This window comes from Callorhinchus milii, unplaced genomic scaffold (genome assembly GCF_018977255.1).
Source record: "Callorhinchus milii isolate IMCB2004 unplaced genomic scaffold, IMCB_Cmil_1.0 Scaffold1, whole genome shotgun sequence".
Taxonomy (NCBI): Eukaryota; Metazoa; Chordata; class Chondrichthyes; order Chimaeriformes; family Callorhinchidae; genus Callorhinchus; species Callorhinchus milii.
The window spans coordinates 47,510,601-47,536,381 of record NW_024704742.1 but is presented as its reverse complement, the minus strand read 5'-3'; the positions used below and the strand labels follow the sequence as shown (position 1 = coordinate 47,536,381).

Here is a 25,781-nt window from a genome sequence, read left to right as displayed (position 1 = left end):
TTATTTGGGGGAGGACAAGTTTGCAGGGCTATGGGGAGAGTGGGGTAGTGGGATTGATTTGGATAGCACTTTTTAAAGAGCCGGCACAGACATGATGGGCCGAATTGCCTCCTTCCGTGCTGTATAATTCTGTATGATTCTATGATACTTATCCAGCTTCAATGCTAAGGAAGATGCTTGCACAGATATTCCCATGTGAAAGATTTCCTATGTGAAAATTTGAAGGCTTCACACAATTTAGTTTCTTGTGTTGCATTTTGGGTCAAAATATGGACGTAAAGCTACTGGAGTGATAAACCTCACACCTTAACCTTGAACTTCCTTTGTGGAAAAATTGGAGGCGCTGAAAAATACACGTATTTTTATTTGATGAATAATTTCCAAGCAGTTTTTGCTTTTTATCAATACTATATTAAATAGCAATTTAATAAGTATCAGTAATTAATTCGTCTTTTAATGTGTTCTTAATTTTTTAAGTACAAATTGCAGAGAATATTTTTTGAATGCCATGTTAAAGTCCAACACTTATTTGATATAGCACCTTTCATGTCAGGAAGACGTCTCAAAGTGCTTTTCAGGAGTTTTTGTAAAACGCAGTCATGCATCGAATGATTTATTTGGAGGATTTTTGGCCAAGGCACTGGTAGAAATTCCTTTCTCTTCGAATAATGCCACAAATCTTTAACCTGAAAAGGCATTCTGGACCTTCATTTAATGCCTCATCCGAAGGACAGCAACTCTAACAATGCAGTGCACTCCCAGCATTTCATTGGAGTGTCAGCCTAGACTATACCAGTTCAAAGTCCCAATATGGGTCTTGAACCCACAGCCTTCTGAATTAGCGGAGAGACAACTACCAACTGAGCCTGACTGACACACATTCTACTTTTGGAATGCAAAAAATGTTAGCAAGGCTTAAAGCAGTTTAAACATGTAATAGTAACCATTAATTTTGCACACATTAGTTAAAAATAAATAGGTGTATATCGCATAGAAAAACTACACCTAACCAATCAGATCAAAGGGATCCACCAAAGGAATCCATACTTCAGTGTTGGTCCACCTCGGTTCTGTGTAAATTTTACCAATTCTGTACATTTTAAAGCCCATTTCCAATTGTGATAAAATTATAAATACTTCACTACAGATAACTTTCACAATCCCCTACTATAAAGCATGGGGCTGAGTTACTTTCAACTTTATACAGTGGAAGCTGCTTAAGCTGGGCGCCGGTTAACCTCAGACGTCGTACAAATTCGACAAAATGCCCGGACCTGATTCATTTGTACTCTTACCCGTTTTAAATATGCTGGTTAATTCGGCATAAACAATCCAGTTATTCCGGTCAAAATGCTGCGCTGATCACTACTGAATGTACTCATTCGGGCCTTCGGTGTCACGAGTGGCTCCAGGAGGGAGATGGGAGGAATCAAATTGCAATTGATTGACAGTGGACTCCAGCTATTCATGAGCAGCTAGAGTTGGGCTGTCAATCAGGGAGGGGGCAGAGGAACTGGGGAAAAAGAGAGAATGTGAGGAGTCAAATCGTGGTTGACTGACCGTTGGAGCCGCTTGTGAATGGCTGGAGCCCATCCATTCACATGTGGCTCCATGGCTGTCAATCACATCGGAGCCACTGCTAATTGATCCAATTAATTTTCTATCCAGTGGAAATGGTGATGGGAGGGAGGAGGTGCTGCTGCTCCTCTACTGGGCAGGAAGAGTTAATGGAAGTTTGGTTTCTCTCAGATGTAACTTAAGCCGGACAAAATAGTCGGCCCCGATGTGTCCGGCTTCCACTGTAGTAATAAATGACACTCGGTAATCAAACAGGGTCAAATGTTACCTTACAAAGTAAAAACAAAAGCAATAATTGGTGAAGTAACCAATACAGTGTTAGGGATCAAGCTTAACTAATGCTTTTCACTTCCATTTTGATTAAATAGTTAGAAATAAAGCAAACTGAAAGATTACAAAGTGCAGTTTTTGTGCCATGCAATTGGAAACTAATATTCAGTAATGATTTAAATAGCTACAAATTGTTCCAAGTTCTCAGCTTCAGACAGTATATTTAGAACCAAAATATTTTATATACTGTAAATCACTATCATACTTTTAGTGTCAATGTAAATGTTATGGGGTACAACAAATACACCAGTTTTTATGAAAAGGCTATTTTTATAGTGAAGATGACTGGCATTTCAATCCCCAAAATACTTGTAGTGACTTTTCTATAATTTTGTGGCAATCCTGTGAAGAATCAGGCTGCTGTCTATTCAACTAAGGCCATCTGAAATTCAAATTCTAGTGTTTGGAATACAAAAATGGTCCCCATATTCCCCAGAGTTCATTTGTCTGCTTTGCTGTTGGTAATCTGGATGTGTGAGACCTGAAGAATTGGAAGCAGTAGCTGAAATCCACCCTCGATGTATGTGCTACTGTTAGCACCCTGTAAAATAGATCCACAAAGTAAATTAGTTACAGTTCTTCACAATATACTACATAAAGCAATGCAGTGCCATTTGGACGTGCTGCTTTACAACATGAATTTTGGTGGTTATAAAGCGGGTGCAGTGAGGACCTCATTCACTCTTCCTCCCATATGCTGTAGAAGTCCTGTAGCTCAGTGGTTAGAGCACTCGCCTTGCAAGCGAGAGACCTGAGTTCAATTCCCGGCAGGTCAGGGTGAAACCTTGGCCAAGTTTCCTTATTCCACACGCCTAATAATAATCACTCCAAAACCAAAAACAATAATAAATTGGTCATTTTCAATCCACGACTGTTTGTGGGACACTGCTGTGCGCAACTGGCTGCCGTGTTTCGCCCACAAATATATGGTCAATTCACTTTACAGCCTATTCTGTGAAGGCTTTGAGACGTCGAGAAGACATGAAAAGCGCTATAGCAACTGCAAGGATTATTATTGTTATATATATTATTAAATGATGTTAGTGGAAATCTAATAACCTGGAAGTCAGCCATTTTAGATACTCGTCACTGCCAATGTCACTTCCGGTTTTGCATTTACCCAGCAGATGCAGTGGCACAGTGCTATGCACAATTTGGCTGCCACCAAATTTGTTTGCAAATATGCAGTCACTCCACTTTACAGTAAAATTCTTTGAAGCACTTTGTGACATTTCAAAGACATGGTAAGGTGCTATATCAAACACAAGGATTATTATTATTATCCTCCTTCTCCAGTGCAAAGTACTATTGGAGCTGAGATTGTGCAAGTCAACGCTTCTGGTTACAGGATGAGATCCCCATTTGGATTCCTTAAAATTATGATAAAATTATGGTTGAACAGTGATTTTTTAGTTGGTGATCAGATAAAAGCTGTTCTACTCTATTATCCTGCACGGTTTAAACAGATTTAAGAACTATCCCAAACAGTTCTGTACAGGGCTTATATTAAAACAGTCAGTTGATCTCACCTGGAGTGTGATGGTATTAATCTGTGGCATTAAAACTTCTGCTTTCTGTTTCGCCTGCCAAAGAAAGATGAACACAAAACTTACAATTGTAATGAAAGTTTTTAAAAAATGGAACATTAAATTTGTCATGTTAAAATTCTTTGTTATGATTTAATTGTAAAAAGAACACAATTCTACTATTATTTACCACGACTAGAATGTCCTTAAAAGTAGATGTACCCCAGATAGGTTAAAATAACAACCACAAAATTACATTTGTATGGAGCCTTTCACGTCAGGAGGACGTCCCAACACACGCAAGCCTTTTTAAAGTAAGATTCATTGTCTCTTTCCCTACTTCACAACCTTTATGTCTTAAGTATTTGTGAGACATATAGTACACTCAATGATAGCAGGTTGATTTTCCAAATTAAATGAACTTCTTCAGAATGCATAGTGACCACCCCCATACGTTATGCCACCCATATGGCCTAGAAGCCAAGTATTCTTTGCTATCCACCCACCCCCCCCACCCCACACACACACACACACACACAGAGGTGCTCAAACACACTGCAAACATCCTTCCTTCAATATGTACACAAGAGGAATTATATTAACATACCCCTACGGCAGTCAAACAGGAAACAAATTTCTTTGAGAGTGAGGTCACTTCCTTACACATGGCAACAGTTAACCTAGAATTAAAATGATCAGAAAATGGGTTTTGTTCAGAAAACTTGTAATGATAATGAAATTATAAACAAATGCTTTGCTGGAAAGTGATACAAATGTTAACATGCAATCCAGATTACCTAACTCGCAGAAGTAACATACCAATGGAAATTAGTGAGGTGATGTAGAGATTTACTACAAGCTAATCACTAAAACAATAAAAGGAAGTCACATTAGGATATGAAGTCATGTGAACAATAATATTCATTTTCAAAGAGGATATGTAAAGGATAACAAGATAAATATCTAATGCAAGACCCCATAAATATAAGGATAAATGTCACAAGCATTTGGATAGGTTTTCCTGAGGATAGGATTTTATGTCCAACTATAATAGCAGAAAAAACAAAATAAAAAATTATGGCATGATATATTTTTTCCAGTACATATATGCGATATTATCACTTGGAAGGACTTCACTCATCAGTTTGAATGAAGTGCAATTCAAGACATGTTTTGTAATCACAAGCCCAATACAAGTTGAGAAAAAAAATTGCTTTCTCCCAACAAGTGGCCTGAACAGTATGGACTTGTTTTACTGTGAATAGTGAACATATTTTTGTTTATTGACACACTTAGGATAGCTCTGAGCAGCCACTTGGAAGAATTGGAGCAGAGGCTTGGAAACAGGTTGTATGGCAACCAATGGACTAAAACAGGGAACATTTTGAAATGGGGCAAATCTATTTAAAAATGTGAAATTTTGTGATGAATCTTTTATTCTCTCCCCCACCCCACTCCTTTGCCATTAAAAACACAACATTCTGCCTTTGCTAGAAAATTATAAATTAAAACAGCTCCATCTGGGGGCAGTGATTAGTGGAGCTCTGCATGAGCATGTTCTGAGTTTCCTACAGAAGGAGACAAAGGATAGTGTTTCTTACATTATACCATTTGCATGGGGAATTGAATAATTTATTTTCTTCTTAAATCTTCCCCAAAAAGCTCTTGATTCCTGCCATGCTTCCTGACACAGAATTTAACACTTTTTAAAAAGTTAAATCAACAAAAATAATCTTTATTTCTTACTTGGCAAGGATTTTAGCCTGGTCCAGTGCTGGCTTCTCCACTTCCTGCCCATGAAGAATCAACTCAGCCAATTTATGAAGCTGTTCAATACAGCGTGCCGTTACCTCAGCCAGACTCTCAATAGATGACAGAAAAACATCCTGTATTGAAAGACAGTTTACTACATGAAACCTAGGAGCTATACGTAAATGATCGAATTAGATTCACAGATTCCACCTAAAGCCCATTTTCACTCCACTCTTAACATGATACAATTGGTATTAAGCAATGAAACTAAATTTGAATGTAGTGGATTTACTGCAAGATCTAAGCAGCAAAATTCTGGTGGTGTGCAACATTACCAAACTTGCCATCTTGCGGGTTTAATGGGTTGTCTGCCAAGTTTGTGGACCAGGGGAAATGTGCGTCCTAGATGTTCATTAATATAATAATTGAAATAGCAAATAATGTTTAAATAAGTATGGCATGTAAACTAGAACAGAAAATAGTCAAGAAACATTTATGGAAGTTACACTAGTGAAGAGTGAGTAATAGGGATAGTATCCTTTTTTGAATTGGCTGCCACATTTTGCCCACAAAATATACAGTTAATTCACTTTACAGTATATCCTGTGAAGCACTTTAAGACGTCTCAAAGACGTGATAAGATGCTGTATCAAATGCAAGAATTATTATTATTATTTTTTTTCTCATATTCAATTTATTTATTTTAGTTTAAAATAATGTTTCATATCCTGGCACTACTTCACCTCCATGGCTGCTTTGCCTCTTTGAGTTTCTTTGGTTTGATTGATGTCTTCTTCCTTTTTCGACTCTGGGGCCGTAATCTCTTCAGTTTCTGCTGCCAAGAATGATTTGGTCTCTTTTACCCAATCATAGGCCTTTTTTCTTGCCTGGAAAAGTAAATGACTTTTTAATTAACACCCTGTCTGATTAAATTCTGGTTTCTCTAGACGTGTTCTCTAAACATGGGAGGGAATTTCTTGAATAAACATCTTATTGGCACATCTACTATTTGGCAATTACTGTCACTAATATATCATTCAAGAAATGACAGCTTGCAATTATATATAACTTTTTATGTACAATGAACATACATCATTCTACAATTGGTTTAAATGCAGCATATGGAATATAGCGAAATTGGTAAGCAATGTTGAAGTACTTTAAACTCCTTTTCTCAATTTGAAATCTCTCAATTTAAGTCTACAATGGAAGTTTGCCCTCATAGGGAAACATTCCTCCTGAAAGCCATTCAAGTGTTATTCTTTGCAGAAGGCAAACAGGTTGTGTGAAATCACCTTCTATGTGATGGATACATTTAGTCTTTTTTTTCAAAACTGAATAAAGCCAATGTGCCATTTCTAAACAGTTGTACAATAAAGGAAAGAGACCCATAATAGTCTCTGTAATCGTAGCTAGAGGATCAAGAATACAATTATTGTACTGGTGGGGCGATCATTCAGTTCTCCTTGGAATAGCACCCAGGGCATTAAAGGGATTATTCATTGCTATGTGAATTTTACACACTATTAAACCATTCAAATGGAAAATGGGCTTTATGGCTGTATAGATCCAAACCCAATCAGAATAGCCAGAAGCTACTGGAAATAACTCAGACCATGACATTAATTAAAAACAACGTTTGACATTTATATGAAATGTACTATAAAAAGTTTTCCAATGAAACAGTTTCAAATTGCCAACACTGTTATTCCAAATTAATACTTAAATGAATCTATTTAGAATACATATCAATGTAATCTAGTATTCAAGTCAACACTAATCTGCAGTAAATAAGATTTAATTACAAGTACAGTATTTGAATTCATGTCCTACAGTTTTAATAAGATATAGTGCACACTTCAATAATCACAGCTCAAAAAGTAAACATTGTATTTTAGGAACTAACACCAAGGATTGAATTCAAGGTCATCACATCCTTTTGAGTGTTTAGAGGGGGAAAGAAGCAACATCCAAAAGCTTCCATTAAAAAATAATTATTTGACAAACACTTAAAGCAGTTAGTGTTGCTCTTCTTCTGTATGCACTTTTACCCAGTCAGATATAAACTGATATCCACACACAAAAATCTAATTGTACCATCAATTTTATTTGAAATCCAAAACAGCTACTGCAAGGGTTAGGTTAAATGTAGCTCTATCAGAGGCCCCAAGATCAACTGTATAGAACTACTCATCCAGGAAATTCAAATTACAAAAACACCAAAGAATAAACAGTATTTTTGCATCCTACTTGTCAGATTCTGATCAAATAAGTTTAAAGTTTTGTAATGTGGAATAAATTAAACACTTTACAAAGGCATTGTCTCTGTAGAAAGTTGCAAAATGAATAGGTTTCCAAAAAAAGAAATTGCGCAATAACAACAACAACTTGCATTTATATAGCACCCTTCATGTGCGGTAGCGTCCTGGAGCTACTCAAGACAATAAAATACTGCAACAAGCATCTGCAAAATTAATTCAGAGAACCTGGGAAAAAATATCCTGTTTTACACTGTTGGAAATTGACTCCTCCTGGTTCATTACTTCCACTGCTTTCCATTGATATTTAGGATGTCAAAATTGAGACCAACTCACTGCAACGAGTGCCGCCTGCATTCTCTTTTATACCCTAGCTGCACTGACTCCCCATTTGATAGATATCAGTCCTCATTCACAACTGTGAATGCCCTTACGGCCTTGCATCTTCCCATCACTGTGATTTCCTATCCCGTTCTTCTGCTCATCCCTCTCTCCATTTGGCAAATTTGGGCCCTCTGCAGATTTCCCATCCCACTATTGGTTCAGGATTCAGCAATTACACCCAGACCTCTGGAACACACTCCTTCTACCCATCAGTCTCATCCACTCTCTGTCGGTCTTTAACTCAATTAAACACGGTCAAGCAGCTGAGAATCGAGGACTAGTCTTAGACATAGTCTTAAACTTAAGGCTAAACCATTTAAATAAGAAAGCATGTTTTCAATGCAGTGGATGGTGGACTGTGGAATTCACTCCCCCAGATGGTAGTGCAGGCAGAGTCAATTGAAGAATTTAAAAGGCAAACAGGCATATGCTTGATAGACACGTTATCAAGGAATATGGAGAGGGGGAAGGAGGTGGAATTGAGTTGCAGATTGGCCACAATCTGAACAAATGGTGGGCAGGCTCGATGGACCGACTGGCCTACTCCTGTTCCTATGTTCCTATAAGGGTTCCAAGTCCAAACGAGGAGCTCCAGGATATTTTGTGTAATACAATAAATAACTTATATAATTATGTTGTCAGTCAGAATCTGGCATGTGAGAAATCCATTTGTAGTGTTTAAGAGTTACAGCTGCTGAGAACTCACGGAAGCTGAATTTCTAGTTGCCAGTTCTGGAGTGAGCAATCCTTTAAAAAGACTTTGAACAAACAATTATGACTTGAAGACAGAAGTATCTAGAACAGAAAAAGCTAAGTACTTCACCCTAAAAAGCACCTGTTACCTTTTTGATCAACAGATTGCTGTTCATACCAAATATATACAATCATACGAAATACATTGTAACTACTTATAGCTACACCCAAATATACTTGCCTTGTTCAGCTTGTCTGGTGTCGCAGCAATATGCAATTCAAACAGGAGCTCTGTCAACATGCTCACAAACTGTTCATCATCTGCTGGAATTTCAGCCACTTGCTGTATTTCTTTTTCAATATATTCAGGGTTACAGAACAGAACATAGAGATTGTAAGTGGTTTGATCCAAAACACATGACAATGTGTCAGTATATCACCATTTCATGCAAGATGGACCATTTCATGCTTTTGAATTATTTTTTGTCTCACTGGAATAGTTGGGAATTTTTTTCATATCAAATTATATTGTATACAAGCATGTCTATCTTACGTTTGTATTCATGCAATGGACTTTGAGGGAACAGGAGTATCATTACCGTGGATAGGACAAAGCATACCCTAATGTGGGTACCACCACACCCTATCTAGTTACTGACAGAAACTTGTTCTCATTAGAAAAAAAGATGCCGAGAGCGTGTTAAAGTCTTCAAAGTGATAAGAAGCATTTGAATGGTAGAGATGTCGGTATGGAAAATATTCTGGAATTGTTTGACTATCACTGGGGATCAAGAAGTAACAATCTACAACTTTCTCCAAGGATTGTGTGAGGTTAACTCCACAACAAAATAGGTTTCACAATAGAAGCAGCAGACTTAATGGGAGTTTTTCTCGTTCCATGCTTTATGTTCTTAATTTGACCAAATGGAGAACTAATTTCACAAGAACCCGCTCCCGAAGATCTTGATCATTTTATGGCGACACACTAAAAACTGGCATGTGTTTGATCTGGTTGTTTCAATATTCTGAGGTTCATCAGGTTAAATCATAGCCTCTTGAACCGTCTCAGTCAATCACAGATCTAATTTTACCAACGTGGATCCCACAACTGGAAAAGCTTAAGTCTCAGGAATGCATAGGAAAAAGATTAATAATTAATTAAAAATAATTCTTAAACATAAAGTAATGTAAGAAACCAAGACTGGAGAAGGTAGAATGAATGGAAAAATAAGAGACAACGGCAAAAAAAAGTTTTTAAAAAATGGGTTTAATACTTTAACATGTTTAGTTTAGAATATTGTAGCAATGGAAAGAATACAATATAGATTTATTAGGCTGAGTGGATATAGCCATCGAGAAAAAAAGGACAGATTTGAGCTTTTCTCTCTCTCAAGATGATCGAGATCGGACCTGACTGAGGTGTTTAAATTATGAAAGGATTCAATAAGGTGGACATAAATAGGTTATTTACACTTATCCAAAGCAAGGGCGAATAAACAGAAGAAAGCCACTAGAAGAGCTGAAAGGGAGTTTTGTATTTTTGTTTGGGGGGGAAGTTTTGACTGCTTGTGGGACACTGCCGTGTGCAATTGGCTGCCACGTTTCACTCACAAAATATAGTCAATTCACTTTACAAAAGCGCCTTGAGACATCTCGAAGATGTGATAAGGCGCTATATCAAATGCAAGTATTATTATTACTTACGACATCGGAGAACCATGAGTGTAATATTTGGGGATTTTTCAGTGACCTGAAATAAACCTGCCTGGCCCAGGGAGCTGAGAATTTCCTGTTGATACCAGCAGATTAAAGTGTCTTATCTTACCATTTTCCTCCTCTTGTTCTTCATCAGGATTTAATTCATTTTGTATGAAGACATCACGAATGCTGATCAAGTTCTGTTTCAGGATCTCTAATTCTTCTCCAGAGAGGGACATCAAAACTGACTGAACCTAGAAAAACATGCACCAGTGATACAGGGTAACATAGCCATGCACTGTATAATAATAATAATCCTTGCATTTGATATAGCGCTTTTCACGTCGGGAGGACGTCCCAAAGCGCTTCACAGTACACACTGTAAAGTGAATTGACTGTATATTTGTGGGCGAACGCGGCAGCCAATTGCGCACAGCAATGTCCCACAAACAGTCGTAGATTGAAAATGACCAATTTAATTATTGTTTTGGGTTTTTTGGAGGGATTATTATTAGGCTCTGTGTGGAGTAAGGAAACTTGCCCAAGGTTTCGCCCTGCCTGGAATTGAACTCAGGTCTCTCACTTGCAAAGCGAGTGCTCTAACCACTGAGCTACAGGACTCCACAATACTATACATGCAGGATTATGTTATGCATTTGGGACACCATATTATACATCCTGACAGTGACAGTTAAATATAACCAGCCATAGTACTGTGACATATGTTGAGGCACTACAAGTATGGACACTTTATCTGTTGCACGATCTTTCCTCGCATTTGGTATAGCGCCTTTCATATCAGGAGGACATCCCAAAGTGCTTCATTGGATTATCCGTAACTGTGTACGTGTAGGCAAACAGGGAAACCCAATTGTGCACAGCAATGTCCCACAAACAACCATGAACTAAAGGAGCAATTTTATTTGGGGGAGTGATTGGCCAGGACACCAGGAGAAACTCCCCTTCTCTTTTGAGTAGATGGAATCTTTAACGTCAACCTGAATAGGCAGACGGGACCTCGATTTAACATCTCAATCGAAGGATGGCACTTCCGACAATGCAACACCCCCCAGCACTGCATCAGAGTGTCAGCTTAGACTATGTGAATACAAGTCCCAAGGTGCAGCTTGAATCCATAACCTTTTAACTCGGAAGCAAGAGTGTTATTGAAATGCAAACCTGTATCTGACCTTGTGAGAGCACGAGGGTTAAGGAGATACTGGTGTTGGGGGTGGGGGGGAGGTGGGGAGACAATGTGTCAGGAACATAAAGGTTGGAATCCCAATGATCTGGTTACTGAGTAAAATGTTAGAGGCAGTGCTATTAGGATGCAGTCGATGTTTGGAGCAAACTGATTAAATAACAACGACATTGTTATCACAAAGAGCTGTTCCATATAACTTCTATTGCAATTTCATCTGGCAAACATATGAAAAATAACAGGGACTCTTCAGGTTAATTTCATAATGAGTTTCATCTTCATCATTCCTCCTGCCTAAAGCCACCAGCTTGTTGTCATTATAACTACGAAATTGCTGGTCCGAGAATCTCAAGAGATTTCTGCAATAAACAGGCACTATCATTTATATTATCTACCTTCCACCTACCTCCCCTCTTCAGTGGTCTCAATTTTTCTGCATAGACTGGTCTGGGTCAAATCCATCTGACAAGCTGCCCTCAGTGTGAAGCACAGGTAGAAGTGAAGAATAGGAAAGAAGAAAAAAAATCATAGCAAGAGTTGTAGCAAGATATCAATTGGAGGAAAACAAATAAATGAAAGAAACAAAAGGAAAAAGAGGAAAGAAAAATTTATGAACAAATTAAATGAAAGAAATAATTTATGAAATAAAGGATAACTATACATAATAATATCCTTGCATTTGATATAGCGCTTTATCATGTCTTCGAGACGTCTCAAAGTGCATCCCAGTATATACTGTAAAGTGAATTGACTGTATCATTTGTTGGCGAAATGCAGCAGCCAATTGCTCACAGCAATGTCCCACAAACAGTTGTGGATTTAGTGACCAAATAATTATTTTTTTTTGAAGGAATTATTACCCCTGGAGAAGCGATTAGCCAATCGACTAACAACCGGGTTCCCACTTGCTGCTAGGTAAACAGTGGCGTGTGGAGTAAGGAAACTTGCCCAACATTTCACCCTCCCGGGAATCAAACCCAGGTCTCTCGCTTGTGGGAGAGTGCTCTAACCACTGAGCTACAGGACTCCATATAGGAAATGAAGAAATAAAATCCCACAAAGCCTCCAGAGAGGTGAAGCAACAAACAGTCTACTTTGTTCTTTGCCATCTCTATAATTTATAGGTATAGGCAAGGTATAAAGAATACCCACAAAAAAGTCATGTACACTGAAGCTTATTAAGGTCATTTCACATTACTCCACTGTTCATACTGTATGTACTCTTCAATCTCTTTTGTTGTATTAAACTGTCCAGCGTTTTGAGGACTTTTGTTTACATTTCATTTTCAATTTCATTAAATGCAATTTTGAACAATTATATTTATGCATTTTAAGTACACTTTATTATTAGAATCCAACATATATATTCTCTTCAACCTTAATGGGTCAGAAAATAGCTACAGTAATAAACTTGGCTATGCTGATTATTTTAAAAAGCAGTTGGATGAACACTTGTTCTTTCAAGGACAGAGGAAAACCATACAGTCAGTTAAAGCACAGAATGTCAATTAGTAAATGAGCAAATGGGGAGGTTAGAAGTGTGTTCACACACAGAGTAGGTGGGGTATGGAATGCTCTGCTGGGAATGATTGAAACAGAATCCGTATTGGCCTTCAGGAGGGAACTAGTTAAATAACTTAAAAAGAGTCAACTACAGAGGAGGAAGGGCAGGTAAACGGGACTGAACAGATTGCTCTTGAGGGAGCTGGGAGAGCAATACGCTGAAAAATCATCTTCTGTGCCATAAATCTCTATGGTTTTTATATCATGTTCCAGCACTGACATTCTTTTTGATAAGTCCAACATTTCAAGAATAACATGGAACATTTGTTTTCTTGAACATTTTACTATTCTCTCATAATACTGCAAGATAATTATGTGATTGAAGGCATTGGTGGGGCATGTCAGATCATTTACAGTAGTAATAACCAACTGTATTAAATTTGCTACACCTTACTAAAAATGGACGTTCATTTTCGGCAGCTCTTCAGAAGCAGGTTATCATAAACATTTTAAACAACTGATTCTTCCTTTCAAAACTAGATCCTAATTGAGGAAGTTACTATGTATTATTCAATAAAATTTACTTTTTTAATAAAACTTAATACAGCACCCTTATTTAGGATCATCTTACTTCATTCATTCTTAATTATAAAATTAAATTTCACAAAGGCGACACTCATAAGTTAAATCAAATATAAAAATTCTCATACGCCTTTGACATTTATTGAAGTCTGACTGCATATCATTGTCATATATCCCCAATGCTTTTCTGAAATGGTTTGTTGCAAACTCCAAATATTGTCTTATAAATTCTTCCTTTTCCCTACTATTGAAACTAAATCTCTAGTTTGCCTTTAATAAGTCAAAGCTTTTAAAATCTAAGCTTGCCATTCCCCATCTGTTTCAAATTTATTTCATGCTTCTGCTCATTCTTTTTAAACCTTGATAACTCACCTTTATTTCACTTTCATTGGATAGAATTTCCAAAGCTTCTAAATGAGAAAGACCCTGAAACTCGTCAAAAAGCATTCCATAGTGAGCAGCCTTCTCCACAGTGACCTGTCGTTTTTCTTTTTCTTTTGCTTCTCTCAACATCTATTTGGGAAGATGTAATGAAATGAAATTAGATCATGGCTAAAATGTTGAGTCCAGTATTCAGTGATTCTGCCCAGCTAGTCTGTGCTAGTGTCCGTACTCTACACGAGCCCCAGCAGTCTTCAATCCCTTCAGCTACACTATTCTGTTCTTCCTTGGATATTCTCTTTTAAATATTTTGATTTTTTTTTCCATCAACCACATCTCTAAGTCTCTGTCCAAGCCAAGACAAGGCTGACTATCCATTAACAGTGCCTTTTTGTACTGTGGACTCACCTGGCTTTTGCCAGGCACATTTCCTTGGAAGTAACACATTTTTAAAAAATATATAAAAATTCCCTATGATCAGCGCCTTGGGACGTCCTTCTGACGTGAAAGGCGCTCTATAAATGTAATTCTGTTGTTGTTGTTGATATCATACCAGTGCGACATGCTGCAGTGAAACAGTGAAGTAGGTAAAGGTTTCTAACCTATTGTAAAGTTACTAACCAACATTTCTAAATCATCTTGTAGCATTTTATCTCTAAACCTTTTTATTTTAAATCTGCTTTGTATATTCTGATAAAATTCAAATTTGTATGAATTTGAAAGCAAAACTTGCAACAGTTTGTTTCTTGAAGCGATGTGCCTTCAATGATAGTGGAGATTTTGTACAATGCCCATGCTCCTGAAATTGATTATAGTTTCACTGGAGAACAGTGATTGATTGATTGAATAATTATCAATTTTGATGGCTACCGACATCCATTGACTGCATCAACAGAATGAATACCAAAGAAGGCTAGATTAGATGAAGGATGGAAGCTAACTTTAAATCCACCACTTCAAAGTAACCACAAAGTGTAGATTTTGTCAAACTCCAAAATATCATGTTTACTGAAATGTCCCAAGCAAAAAAGAAAAACGGACATAAAATAAAATACTACAAAAGATTTTAACATTAGAAATGCATAATTTGTGTCTTCATTTTAGGTTGCATTGTATGCTTCTGCCTCTGATGGATGGCAGAAGTACTAGCTTACCCTCTCAGTTTCCTTTAGCAATTTGACACACACAAGCAATTTGACCATTCAGAGGTAATAGAGCAAGGATTCTTTTTAACACAGGTATCAGTGTCCTATTTTATTTATTTAAAAAAAGGATTTTTAAAAATATGACTTTGTCCCTATTATTAGAAAAATATTCTTGGAGTCTACACCTGGGACAACGTGGCAGTTTTATGCAGTAGTATCTTTGTCTTCTTGAATCCAGGGTCATTTTCCGCAAGGACATTCATTGTCTTCCTACCAATGAATTCTAAAGCATCCAAGCCACCGCTGAGAACAGATTTACCCTGCACGAAAAACATAGCGAATAACACACAACATCCCAAGTTCATGAAACACTGATAAATAAGTACCTGGTCTTGGTCTGCCCATCTCAAACAAATGTATTAGGCTAATGTCAATACACAAATCTATCCCAAAACAAAACCGATTTATAATGGAATGATTGGGTAGCCGAAGAGCTGAAGTATGCTCTACATAACCAGATTTCTAGTTCACATCCGGGGTATTTCATCGCTCATACTCAGTTGTGTTCATATCATGCTAAGTGAAAGCAAGTAATTTCCACTCAGTGGAGAGGTGACATAACTGTGCACTGAGAGGAATCGCACCATCTGCCAATTAGTCTTAGAATGGCATTGATGGCTGCCACAAACATGTCCACAACCCACACCATGCTGCCCTGTTTAACAGAGGATGATGTAGAGCACTGTAGCCCTGGTAAAGCGGGGGTGGGAGGAGAAGGAAACAAATAATGGAACGTACAGGAATTTTTATCAAAGGATCCAATTTTAAAAAGTCAAAACCTCCAATATCATTCAAATGTTTCAGTTGACGTACCGTGTTTTGAACAACATTAGATAAGGTTGACAGCATACCACGAGATGAAGCAGTGGGGGAGGCGGGTGGAACATCTCCAGGAAACGATTCCTCTGGATTATCTGTTTTTCCATTAAAGAATAATACTTCAGTTTCCTCGCTTGTCGAAGGACACAAAAGTAACATGCATGACAACTATTATAAACGTGTATAATCTTGTCATTATCTTCAAAATATTCATTCTATGTGTAAGATGTGATATAAGTGCAAGTTGTTGCTGAGGCACTTAGTAAATGAACAACCTGGGGAATCTTCACAATATTTTCTATTTGTATTTTGGAGAGATGAGAAAAAAAACACTGCAAACTACACACAACATCCTCTTTGTGCTTCTGAAAAAAGGCTAAATCTTGCCAGACTCCCAAAATCACAAAACCTGATCAGGATAAAAAAAAATTAAGATCCTGAAATTTACCAGTAAATTTCAGGATCTTAAATATCAAATGGCAAACGCCTAAAACACTGTAATGTTTCACGATTTAATGGGACTTTTTTCTAGTGGTGTGCTTCATTTGAAGATAACGACAAATCTGGATAAAATGGCATAAACGGAAATACCAACGGAACAGAACTGGAATTATAAGAACTGGAAAGGACAGTGTAACTGCACAGCAAGTTCAATATACTGACTGAGCCAAACTGGTTTTAGTGAAATTAGTAGTTTCCTTCAATATTATCATCTTTTAAGCTACCTGCTGCAAAAGGATTTTCTTCATACTTGGTTGATTTCTTCTCTTCAGATACTGGCGCACTACTGTGTACTTTGAGGGAGGCTTCTGCTTTTTCCATTACTGTGCTTAGTCCATGACCTGCAATTCAGAATGAATATTAAATCTTTCAAGAAATATACACTGCTTTCAGACACTTTCCACATAAAGGAATATATGTACAATTATATAAATGGTATTTAGTGTTCCTATATATAAAACCTAAAATTTTACAACCTTATCTATCCTAAAGGTTTCTTTTAAATATAATATATCCTATGAAAAATCTGCATCCCATTTGTAACATGCTTCCAAATGGTTGTGAGGTGTTTTTTGCAAAGTAGCATTTTTTTTAACGAGAATTGGTAAAATCATCAGAGTCTGAGGAGGAGGTACAAAATGCAAAGCTTGCACGAGTGGACTTTTTAAAACTCAATTGGACAGTACTTTGAGTGAAAGTATCTGATCTACTAAAGCACAAAATAAACCCTTAAGAGAAGGTAGATCGTTTTCTATTCAAGTGTAAATAATATGCTCTACAGTATTCTGCCTATAATTGTTTCTCACTGCAGTTCTTTTTAAAATAAAAGCTGCAGTTGTCTCAGTCTGAAAACCTGAACTGTCCTTGACTTCTCTGCTGGCTGAGCAAGAAGACATACAGATCTAATAATAAAATTACAACAAGCAAATGTCAACTTTCCCATCACAGAATTCTGCCAAGGCAGACAAGAGTAAAAACAGTTTGAATCAATCAGGATAAAAAAGGGAGCAAAAGAAATACAATAAACACTCACATAAGTCGTATCAGTCGTAACATTTAATACGACATACGTGATACTCACTTAAGTCATAACATTTAATATGACATACACGAAGTCCGAGATGCAGGCAGACTAATATAAGTCGTACAAAATCCGATTTTATCAATAATCTACACTGCACATGTGTAATTCAATGCAGCCAGTTAGGGCGCATGTGGTGACGGGTGGGACGTTATTGCCCGCGATTCAATGCAGCTGGTAATTGTGGAGTAATGGAGGACAGAGGGGCAGTGTTACGAGTTAGGAGATGATAATTCGACTAATGCAAAGAAATCTAAATGGTTTTGATAGGAAACTAAATGGGACTCAGGCGCATGTATGAGTTAACCAATTATACAATTTATAAAGATAAGACTTATGCGAGTTTTACTGCAGTCTGTTTGTAGGACCTGTCCATCAGGAAGTTAATGGAGAATTGTTTTACTCAAAGGCAGTACTATAATTCAGCTATAAGACTCACCAACAGTTGCTGTTGCTGAGGACAACAGTGACTTTCCCCAAGTTCCCCAGGATCCCCAAGCTCTAGTTTTATCAGAAGCCAAATGCTGTAAAATAGACGCTCAAATTTTAGGAAAAAAAGTTAACTTTTATACAATTAGTCCTTTGAAATCCTTGATTTAAAAATAAATCTACTTTCATAAAATATACTGTAATAGGCAATTTAAGTAACTAACACAATGTTCACATACTTAAACAGTAAGATTATCAACCTTGTAGAGTCTACCTAAACAAAGGAGGTTGCCACTGAGAATACAAATGTATAATGATCCCTTTTAGAGACTTGGTAGTGCAACAATGCAGCACCATACTACATCCCTAAACAAAACGCACAAAATCCAAGAAAGGATGGCCCTTGGTATTTGCTGTATTTGTTCTTTAAAGAACAAAGTAGATATTTTGATGTGGCAAATCTTTCTTTCTTACTCAGCATTCTCTACATGCTAGAGGAATTTGACCCAATATAGTCAACAATACGTTTTTCATCTTTGAATTCCCTGGAGTCAAAACAAACTTGTCAAACCACTCATCGTGCTTGGTTGTCAAGTAACTGTCAAAACTGTGAGATGTGTTCAAAGTGTGTTCACAGCTCTGCCTATGCCGTCTGCGGTGATTTTCTTTACATAATTTAGAATGCAACCAGAAACCCAATGGAAGAGCCTTTGATGTGATCTTCAACCATAATACTGCATCAAACATGTGTTTGCCTCCATTCACAATTAGCCTGCCTGTGAAATGTTGCTGGGATCAGAATTCAGCAGGAATCTTTCACCTTCTCTCTAAAAGCAAAGGAAGTCTATTAACTGTAGCCACAGTATAAGTGAATGGGCTCTATTAGGACTATAGGACAGAAGTTCCCTAGAGGCAGAAAGCTCTCTGGATATGTGAGCCCCTTAAGGCAGAACACAGAGGGCTTGTAGTTTCAATTCATTCTTCCCATGTAATTTTCACTCTTGGGGTGAGATGGCAATTAAATTCAACAACAACAACTTGTATTTATATAGCACCCTTCACACTGGACGGTGTCTCAGAGGGCTTCACAATGGCGGTGCCCGATGCTGAGCCAGGGGGAGGGGGAAGGTGACCATAGGCATGGTCAAAGAGGACGGTTTTCAAGCGCAACCTGAAAATGGGGAAAGAGGGGAGAAGGCAAAGGGATTGAGGGAGAGAGTTCCACAGTTTCGAGGTGTGGTGACTGAAAGCACAGCCGCCGATGGTGGGGGTTAGAGTCCAGGGGACAAGGAGGAGGACAGAGCCAGTCAAGCGGAGGCAGGGGGTAGTCGTGTCGGGAGAGAACAGGTTAGAGAGATAGGGGATTGCCAGGCATCTAGGGATTTAAACACAAGAGTGAGGATCTTGAAATCAATCCCCTCTGTGACAGGGAACCAATAGTGTTTGACAACGAGTTTGATAAATTCACGCTCATTTGCTCCACTCCCGATGCATTGAAGGGTACAGTGTGGGTTACACACATTGTGATGGTGGGCAGGCTGCTGTCCAGGGAGAAGATACGATTAGAAGAGTAGGCTACCAAGAAAAAAAAGGCTTCCAGTATATGCAACAATAAGCCACAGAGCAGAGGCTGTAGCAGCAATAAGAGCCATATCCAAGGAAGGGAGGAGAATGAACCAGATAAAGGCTAGAGAGGTTGTGAATAAGTAAAATGGAGATAGGACAAGATTGACTAGCAAAATAGGTGAAGGGTATTAGATTAGCTAAAGTAAAAACAAGGGCAAGAGTGATCTGGGGGAAAAACAAAAAACAAGCGAGTATAGGGTGTGCACAAGGGGGAGAAAAAGAGGGTTCAGCAAGTTGGATTGGGAAATGTAGAACAACAGTGACAAAAGGTTGCAGTGAAAGAGTGAATAAACAAATTGGTGAGTGCAATTGTGCAGCAAATCAATAAAGTTGAGCTGAATAATTGATAGACTACACAATGGAATGGAAGCAAACAACAAATGTTGTACCAGCCCTATACGAGCTGAACCGTAGTAGTATCACTGAATGAAGTGAGTGGATCTCATCGGAATAGAATTGGGCACCTTTATTAGAGGGTCTTCAGTTACTCAATTCTGCCACTCAATTCTGCCAACTACGATGAGCCAAATTCACTTCCTTCCCAAAGAAAGTACTTTCCTTTTCGGTTTTCTTATACCATCTTCTCATTCTAAACTGATGGGTTAGAAACCTGCTCCTAAGCCTCTAACAATGATCCTACATAGTTGGCCATAAGGAAGTGCAAGTGCGTGTCTCTGACCACCTCTATTAGCCTTCCTTCTTCCCCATCCATTATCTCCACTCCGTGACGTTCCACAGTAGCACAGTTCAGATCAGGAGAACAGTGCTGGAAATCGTCTGCATTAGTGTTTTGGAGGATTTGTGACAATATTCTTCAAGTAAGACAACAATAGTGGCTTTCGTTGAAAGAGTTTCCACAACAACAAAATTACATTTGTAAAGCGCCTTTCATGTCCCAAGGCGCTGGACAGACAGAGTTATGGACCCGAGCTGGGGGTCGGGGTGGGGAGGGTGGAGGGCAGTGGGGGAAGCAGGGAGATCGAAAGCAAGGTTGAAGAGGAGGGTCTTGAGATGGGTCTTGGAGGTGGCGAGGGAGGGGGTGAATTGGAGGGACTGCAGGATGGAGTTCCAGAGGGTGGGGCAGAGTGGCGGCGAGCGAGGCGGGGACATGAAGTAGGCCGGAGCCCGCTGAGCGTAGAGAGTGAATACTTTGAGATAATATATAATATATATTCAACCAAACTATGTACCTATTCTCTATGAGACTACAGACCTTGATTTTATTAGAACACAATTACATTTTGTAACCATAATAGCATATTCACATCATAAGAAACTAGCTAGAAGGAAGAATTTGCCTGAAACATAGAACATACATTAGATGATAACCTGGAAGTACACTGCTTGTTTTCATGCAAAATTGAGGTACAATTAATTACTCTTAACAATTGGAGTTTACAACTATCAATTCAAACTTCGGACCAACTCTAACAGGATCGCAGTTTATCATATAAGCAAACTTTTACTCACAAAATGCAATAAATTGATAGCAGTATATAAGTGATTGAAGCATAAAGTTCAAATCCCACAGGGATGTAGGAGGAAATAAAGTAGGATTAGATTAACATACCTCCTCCAAAAGAGGGATTTAATGCAATAAGAGTACATTTCTTAAGTGAAGTAACTTTGATTTGTAAGAAAAGAAAACATAAGAAAACTAAACAGACGCAATATGCAGCCCAATTTTTAACTCCAGCTTAAGCAAATGTAGAAATATTCCAGAATCAAAAAGATTTCACAAAACCATATGAGAAATGTTTTTTGTGTGAAGTTGTACGCTTCAATCTAAATTAACAGTAATTAACTCCTGGGTACAATCAAGATTAACAGTACAGAAGGCAAAAGTCATTTTGCCAGTAACTATTTCCCTTTGCTACCCAAACTAACAAATAAATTATTGCTAGATCAGTGTGGGGGGAAAGGAGCAAACAGTATAAATGTGGATGCAAAGCATGTATTAAGTGGTTATGAAATATATTTTAATTCTACTGTTAGTAATACTTAAATACATTAAAAAATATTTTTTAAAATATAATTTGTAGAAGTTAATACTAGAAAACTGCTAAAAAAAATCACTTAGTATAGCCACAGTATACATAAATATGCAGTTGGCAATTTTTTTTTCAATTCTCTCTGTCAAATAACTGTGTACTCAAAGAAATGGAGCAAGAACCAGTTACAGTACAATCCACTGCAAATGTGCGGTAACCCATACAGATTGTAGCAATAGAACTGACTTTATTCCAATTATCTCTTAATTGATATTTAAGATTTTCACATTAAAACTACATCACAAACCTCATCAACGTTCTCCTCAGCTGATGTCTGTCCATCCAATCCTGGATCTCTCTCTGGTTCTGATTCGAGATGTAATGTCTCATCAGATATGTTTTCCGTTGAGTCTTGTGTGGGCAGAAGAACTTTTATTGCAGCCTCATCTCGTTCATTCAGAGCTCCAGCCTGGTGTATATTGTCCTGATGGATTCTATTCAAATTATCAGATGGTACTTGATTGGGACTGTACTCTGAAGGCTCACTTGTTTGAGAAGAGTTTTCACGTGGCAGAGCTTTGGCCCCAACTTCAGACGCACCTTCTACAGTTAAACTCTCGAGTCCAACTGAAACTCCACTTGTGTCATCCTCTGCCCCAGACATTGCCAATCATACCTATCAAACAAATGTTTAGTCACAGAATGCTTCATAACTTATACCCATTATTTTTAATCAAAACGCATCTTTATTTTATCTTGCTTTTGGTCTGAACAATTAGAGGAAAACCAGAGGAGGCCATTCAGCTCTTCAAGTCTGTTCAAGTCGTGGCATTTGACATTTCTTAAATATAAATGTACATTTAAAAAATAGAGTGCATCAAAGTCCTCCATTTATCATGCTCACATATGCAAACTAGCTTTTGATTAACCATTTGGCAAAGGAAATCACAATAATGTACAATAATTTGTAGTTGGTACAGCACCGCGTCATGTCAAAACATTGCCAAGTGCTAACCGCAGTAGTGGTTAAAAAAAGGCTGAATGTTATAACCCCTACGTGGCAACTGATAAAAACTCCAGAGATATAAACATCATCTCCGCGAATCTCGTGTATGCTATTTGGTTGGCTCTGGCAAGATCTCAGGTCTGAGTTCTTGCAACCCTGCTTGATGTACAGGATATTCTCTGGAGAAAGAACATTTATGTCACGGATACTTCTGCCTTTGCAGTGGTGGAGCAATTTTTGGATGCCATTGTGATGCTTTAAAAATGACCTTTTCACCAATCAATTTTTTCCCTCCCCGTCTGGTCTGTCCTTGAAGGTGTATTGAATTATTTTCTCAAACTGTGGTACATTTAGATGACACAAGCTGCCTGCCCGCTGGTACTTTGCCCAAAAAAGGGAACGGAGGGGTTAGAGGATTGGAATTACGAGAGCAAAGCGAATTGAGCAGTACAGAGAGGGAGGGAGGCTCGTGTGGAGTACAAACACAGGCACAAGTTGGTTGGAAATGTATGGGCTGTTTTTGTGTATTTCTACCTCTGTTCAGTTCTCAGGCAACTGACCAGTATCAGTCCATTTAAACATTAGCACTCATTTCCAGATCTGTCCCCATCAATCGGTTCCCACCTCACTATCCACTGGTTTAACGGTTCTGTGCATTTGATGCGTGCACAGGATTTGATTTGATAGTATCTTCTCGGCCGTGTGCCAATTCTTCAGTTGCCGCTGAATGATCCCAACACTCAATACAGCCAAACCCCTCCACGCAGGATAGCGGCCGAGAGCACTGATCATTCTCCGTGGTATCTTGAACGACAGTACTCGCCCAGAAAATATACGGCCAATTCACTTTACAGTCTATTCCGTGAAGCGCTTTGAGACGTCGAGAGGACGTGAAAAAGCGCAATATCAAAGGCGAGGATTATTATTATCATTAATTATTATTATTATTTCAAAAGCCTCAAAGATCAAGCGATAAAGTAATAATAAGGGGTGAATCAATCCCCGCGGAAGTCCCTTGAGACGCCCTCTCTTGAAAGAAAGGCCGATATAAAGCCGCTATATAAACGGAGGCTGAGGCTCGGAATAGATTTCACCCGCAAAACACACGGAGGTCACTGCACTTTACAACGTAACTAACCCGCGAAGCGCTTTTGAGACGTCTGGACCCGGTGATGAGGCTCTGTACCGAATACAAGGATTATTATTCTTATTATTATTATTATTGTTGTCGCCATTGTTGTTGTCCTTATCACCATCATCGGGGTCCAGACACTCGCTCGGGGCAGCGACCTCGGCTGTGAACTCGTAATAATAATATAACGGCAGTCGTGAAACTTTTGACGGGAAGGACGAAACAAGAGAGCAATTGGTGAGGGGTTATATTTTTTGGGGGGGAAGGGGGGTGGGGGGTGAGAGCCACAAAACAGCCGCAAAAACCTTCGAATAAATCACGCGAAGTCGGCGAGAAGCTGGTGCCGGAGCAGGGCAGGGGGGGCAGGACAGGGCAGGGGGGCAGGGCAGGGCAGGGGGGCAGGACAGGGCAGGCAGGACAGGGCAGGGGGGCAGGACAGGGCAGGGCAGGGGGGCAGGACAGGGCAGGCAGGACAGGGCAGGGGGGGCAGGACAGGGCAGGACAGGGCAGGGGGGGCAGGGCAGGGGGTGGCAGGACAGGGCAGGGCAGGGCAGGCAGGACAGGGCGGGGGGGCAGGACAGGGCAGGGGGGCAGGACAGGGCAGGGGGGGCAGGACAGGGCAGGGGGGGCAGGACAGGGCAGGGCAGGGGGGCAGGAAAGGACAGGGGGGGCAGGACAGGGGGGCAGGACAGGGCAGGACAGGGCAGGGGGGCAGGACAGGGCAGGCAGGACAGGGCAGGGGGGGCAGGACAGGGCAGGACGGGCAGGACAGGGCAGGGGGGGCAGGACAGGGCAGGGGGGGGGGCGGGGGGCAGGACAGGGCAGGGGGGGCAGGACAGGGCAGGGGGGGCAGGACAGGGCAGGGGGGGCAGGACAGGGCAGGGGGGCAGGACAGGGCAGGGGGGGCAGGACAGGGCAGGGGGGGCAGGACAGGGCAGGGGGGCAGGACAGGGCAGGCAGGACAGGGCAGGGGGGCAGGACAGGGCAGGGGGGCAGGACAGGGCAGGGGGGGCAGGACAGGGCAGGGCAGGACAGGGCAGGGGGGCAGGACAGGGCAGGGGGGGCAGGACAGGGGGGCAGGACAGGGGGGGCAGGACAGGACAGGGCAGGGGGGACAGGACAGGGCAGGGGAGGCAGGGCGGGGGGGCAGGGCAGGGCTGGGGGGGGCAGGACAGGGCGGGGCAGGGGAGGCAGGGCAGGGCTGGGGGGGGGGCAGGGCAGGGCAGGGGCAGGGCTGGGGGGCGGGCTGTGGCCGGGGGGGGGGGGGGGGGGGGGGCTGTGGCTGTGGCCGCGGGGGGGGGGGGGGGGGCTGTGGCTGTGGCCGCGGGGGGGGGGGGGGGGCTGTGAGCTCGAGCCCAGGCCAAGGCCGTTAGGTTTTAAACCCGACTCTCGAGACTCACCTGTCAGCCCCACTGTGCTGTGCTGTGCTGTCCTCGCGCTCCCCCCCAGGCCCCGCCCCCCGCACTTCCACTCCGCCACGTCGACAGACCAGACCCATCCCCCCCACCCACCCCACGCGCGCGCGCGCGCGCACAGGGACAAGCGCTGCCCCACCGGAAATAGGCGGACTCCTCCCCCTCCTCCCTCCGCCTCCTCCGCGACGTCCACCAATCAGCGCCGCGCCCCGCGGACGGGGCGGGAGATTTGAACAGAGGGCGCGATGTCTCAACTTCATCTCTTTCACCTCCAACAGCAACAACAACACAAAGTTGCTGTTGGCCGCGCGTTCGCCCACAAATATACAGTCACTTCACAGTGTGTTCTGCGAAGCGCTTTGGGACGTCCTCCCGACGTGAAAAGCGCTCTTTCAAATGCAAGGGTTATAAAGTGACATTTTTACAGAGCGCCTTTCAGGTCGGGAGGACGTCCCAAAGCGCTGGACGGTCAGGGGTCAGGACTCGAGCGTGGGGGAGGGTTGGGGGAAGGCGGAGAGGTGGGAGGGAGACCAAAGGAGGCGAGGGAGGAAGCGAGGCGAAGGGACCGTGGGATGGAGTTCCAGAGTGTGGGGGCAGAGAGGTTGAAAGCCCGGCCACCGATGATCGGGCGGGAGACATGGAGCAGACTGGAGGCCGCTGAATGGAGCCAGTGGAGTCGGGCGAGGGTGG

The 25,781-nt window shown here is 40.6% G+C and overlaps 1 protein-coding gene across 1 annotated transcript; it reads right to left on the bottom strand.

The window, feature by feature from the left end:
* Positions 1-434: 434 nt before the first annotated feature.
* Positions 435-25,111, bottom strand: LOC103175852 (protein NOXP20). Its single transcript, XM_042341390.1, has 14 exons — positions 25,077-25,111; positions 21,846-22,214; positions 17,932-18,016; positions 16,636-16,752; positions 15,905-16,005; positions 15,217-15,351; positions 13,878-14,018; positions 10,347-10,473; positions 8,763-8,872; positions 5,930-6,073; positions 5,181-5,320; positions 4,042-4,114; positions 3,438-3,491; positions 435-2,449 (listed from the first exon to the last, which is right to left on the bottom strand). Exons 2-14 carry the CDS (start codon positions 22,200-22,202, stop codon positions 2,348-2,350), a joined length of 1,686 nt encoding a protein of 561 aa, XP_042197324.1. The 5' UTR covers positions 22,203-22,214; positions 25,077-25,111; the 3' UTR covers positions 435-2,347.
* Positions 25,112-25,781: the final 670 nt, after the last annotated feature.

What these genes read in the sequence shown, in the direction of transcription:
- LOC103175852 (XM_042341390.1), bottom strand. Translation starts at nt 22,202, where the DNA reads ATGTCTGGGGCAGAGGATGACACAAGTGGAGTTTCAGTTGGACTCGAG. An exon ending in AGAACAAGAGGAGGAAAATG is followed by an intron (nt 8,873 to 10,346) that starts GTAAGATAAGAC and finishes ATATTGAAAAAG; the next exon opens with AAATACAGCAAGTGGCTGAA. An exon ending in CAGGCTAAAATCCTTGCCAA is followed by an intron (nt 4,115 to 5,180) that starts GTAAGAAATAAA and finishes TTTTAATTCTAG; the next exon opens with GTTAACTGTTGCCATGTGTA.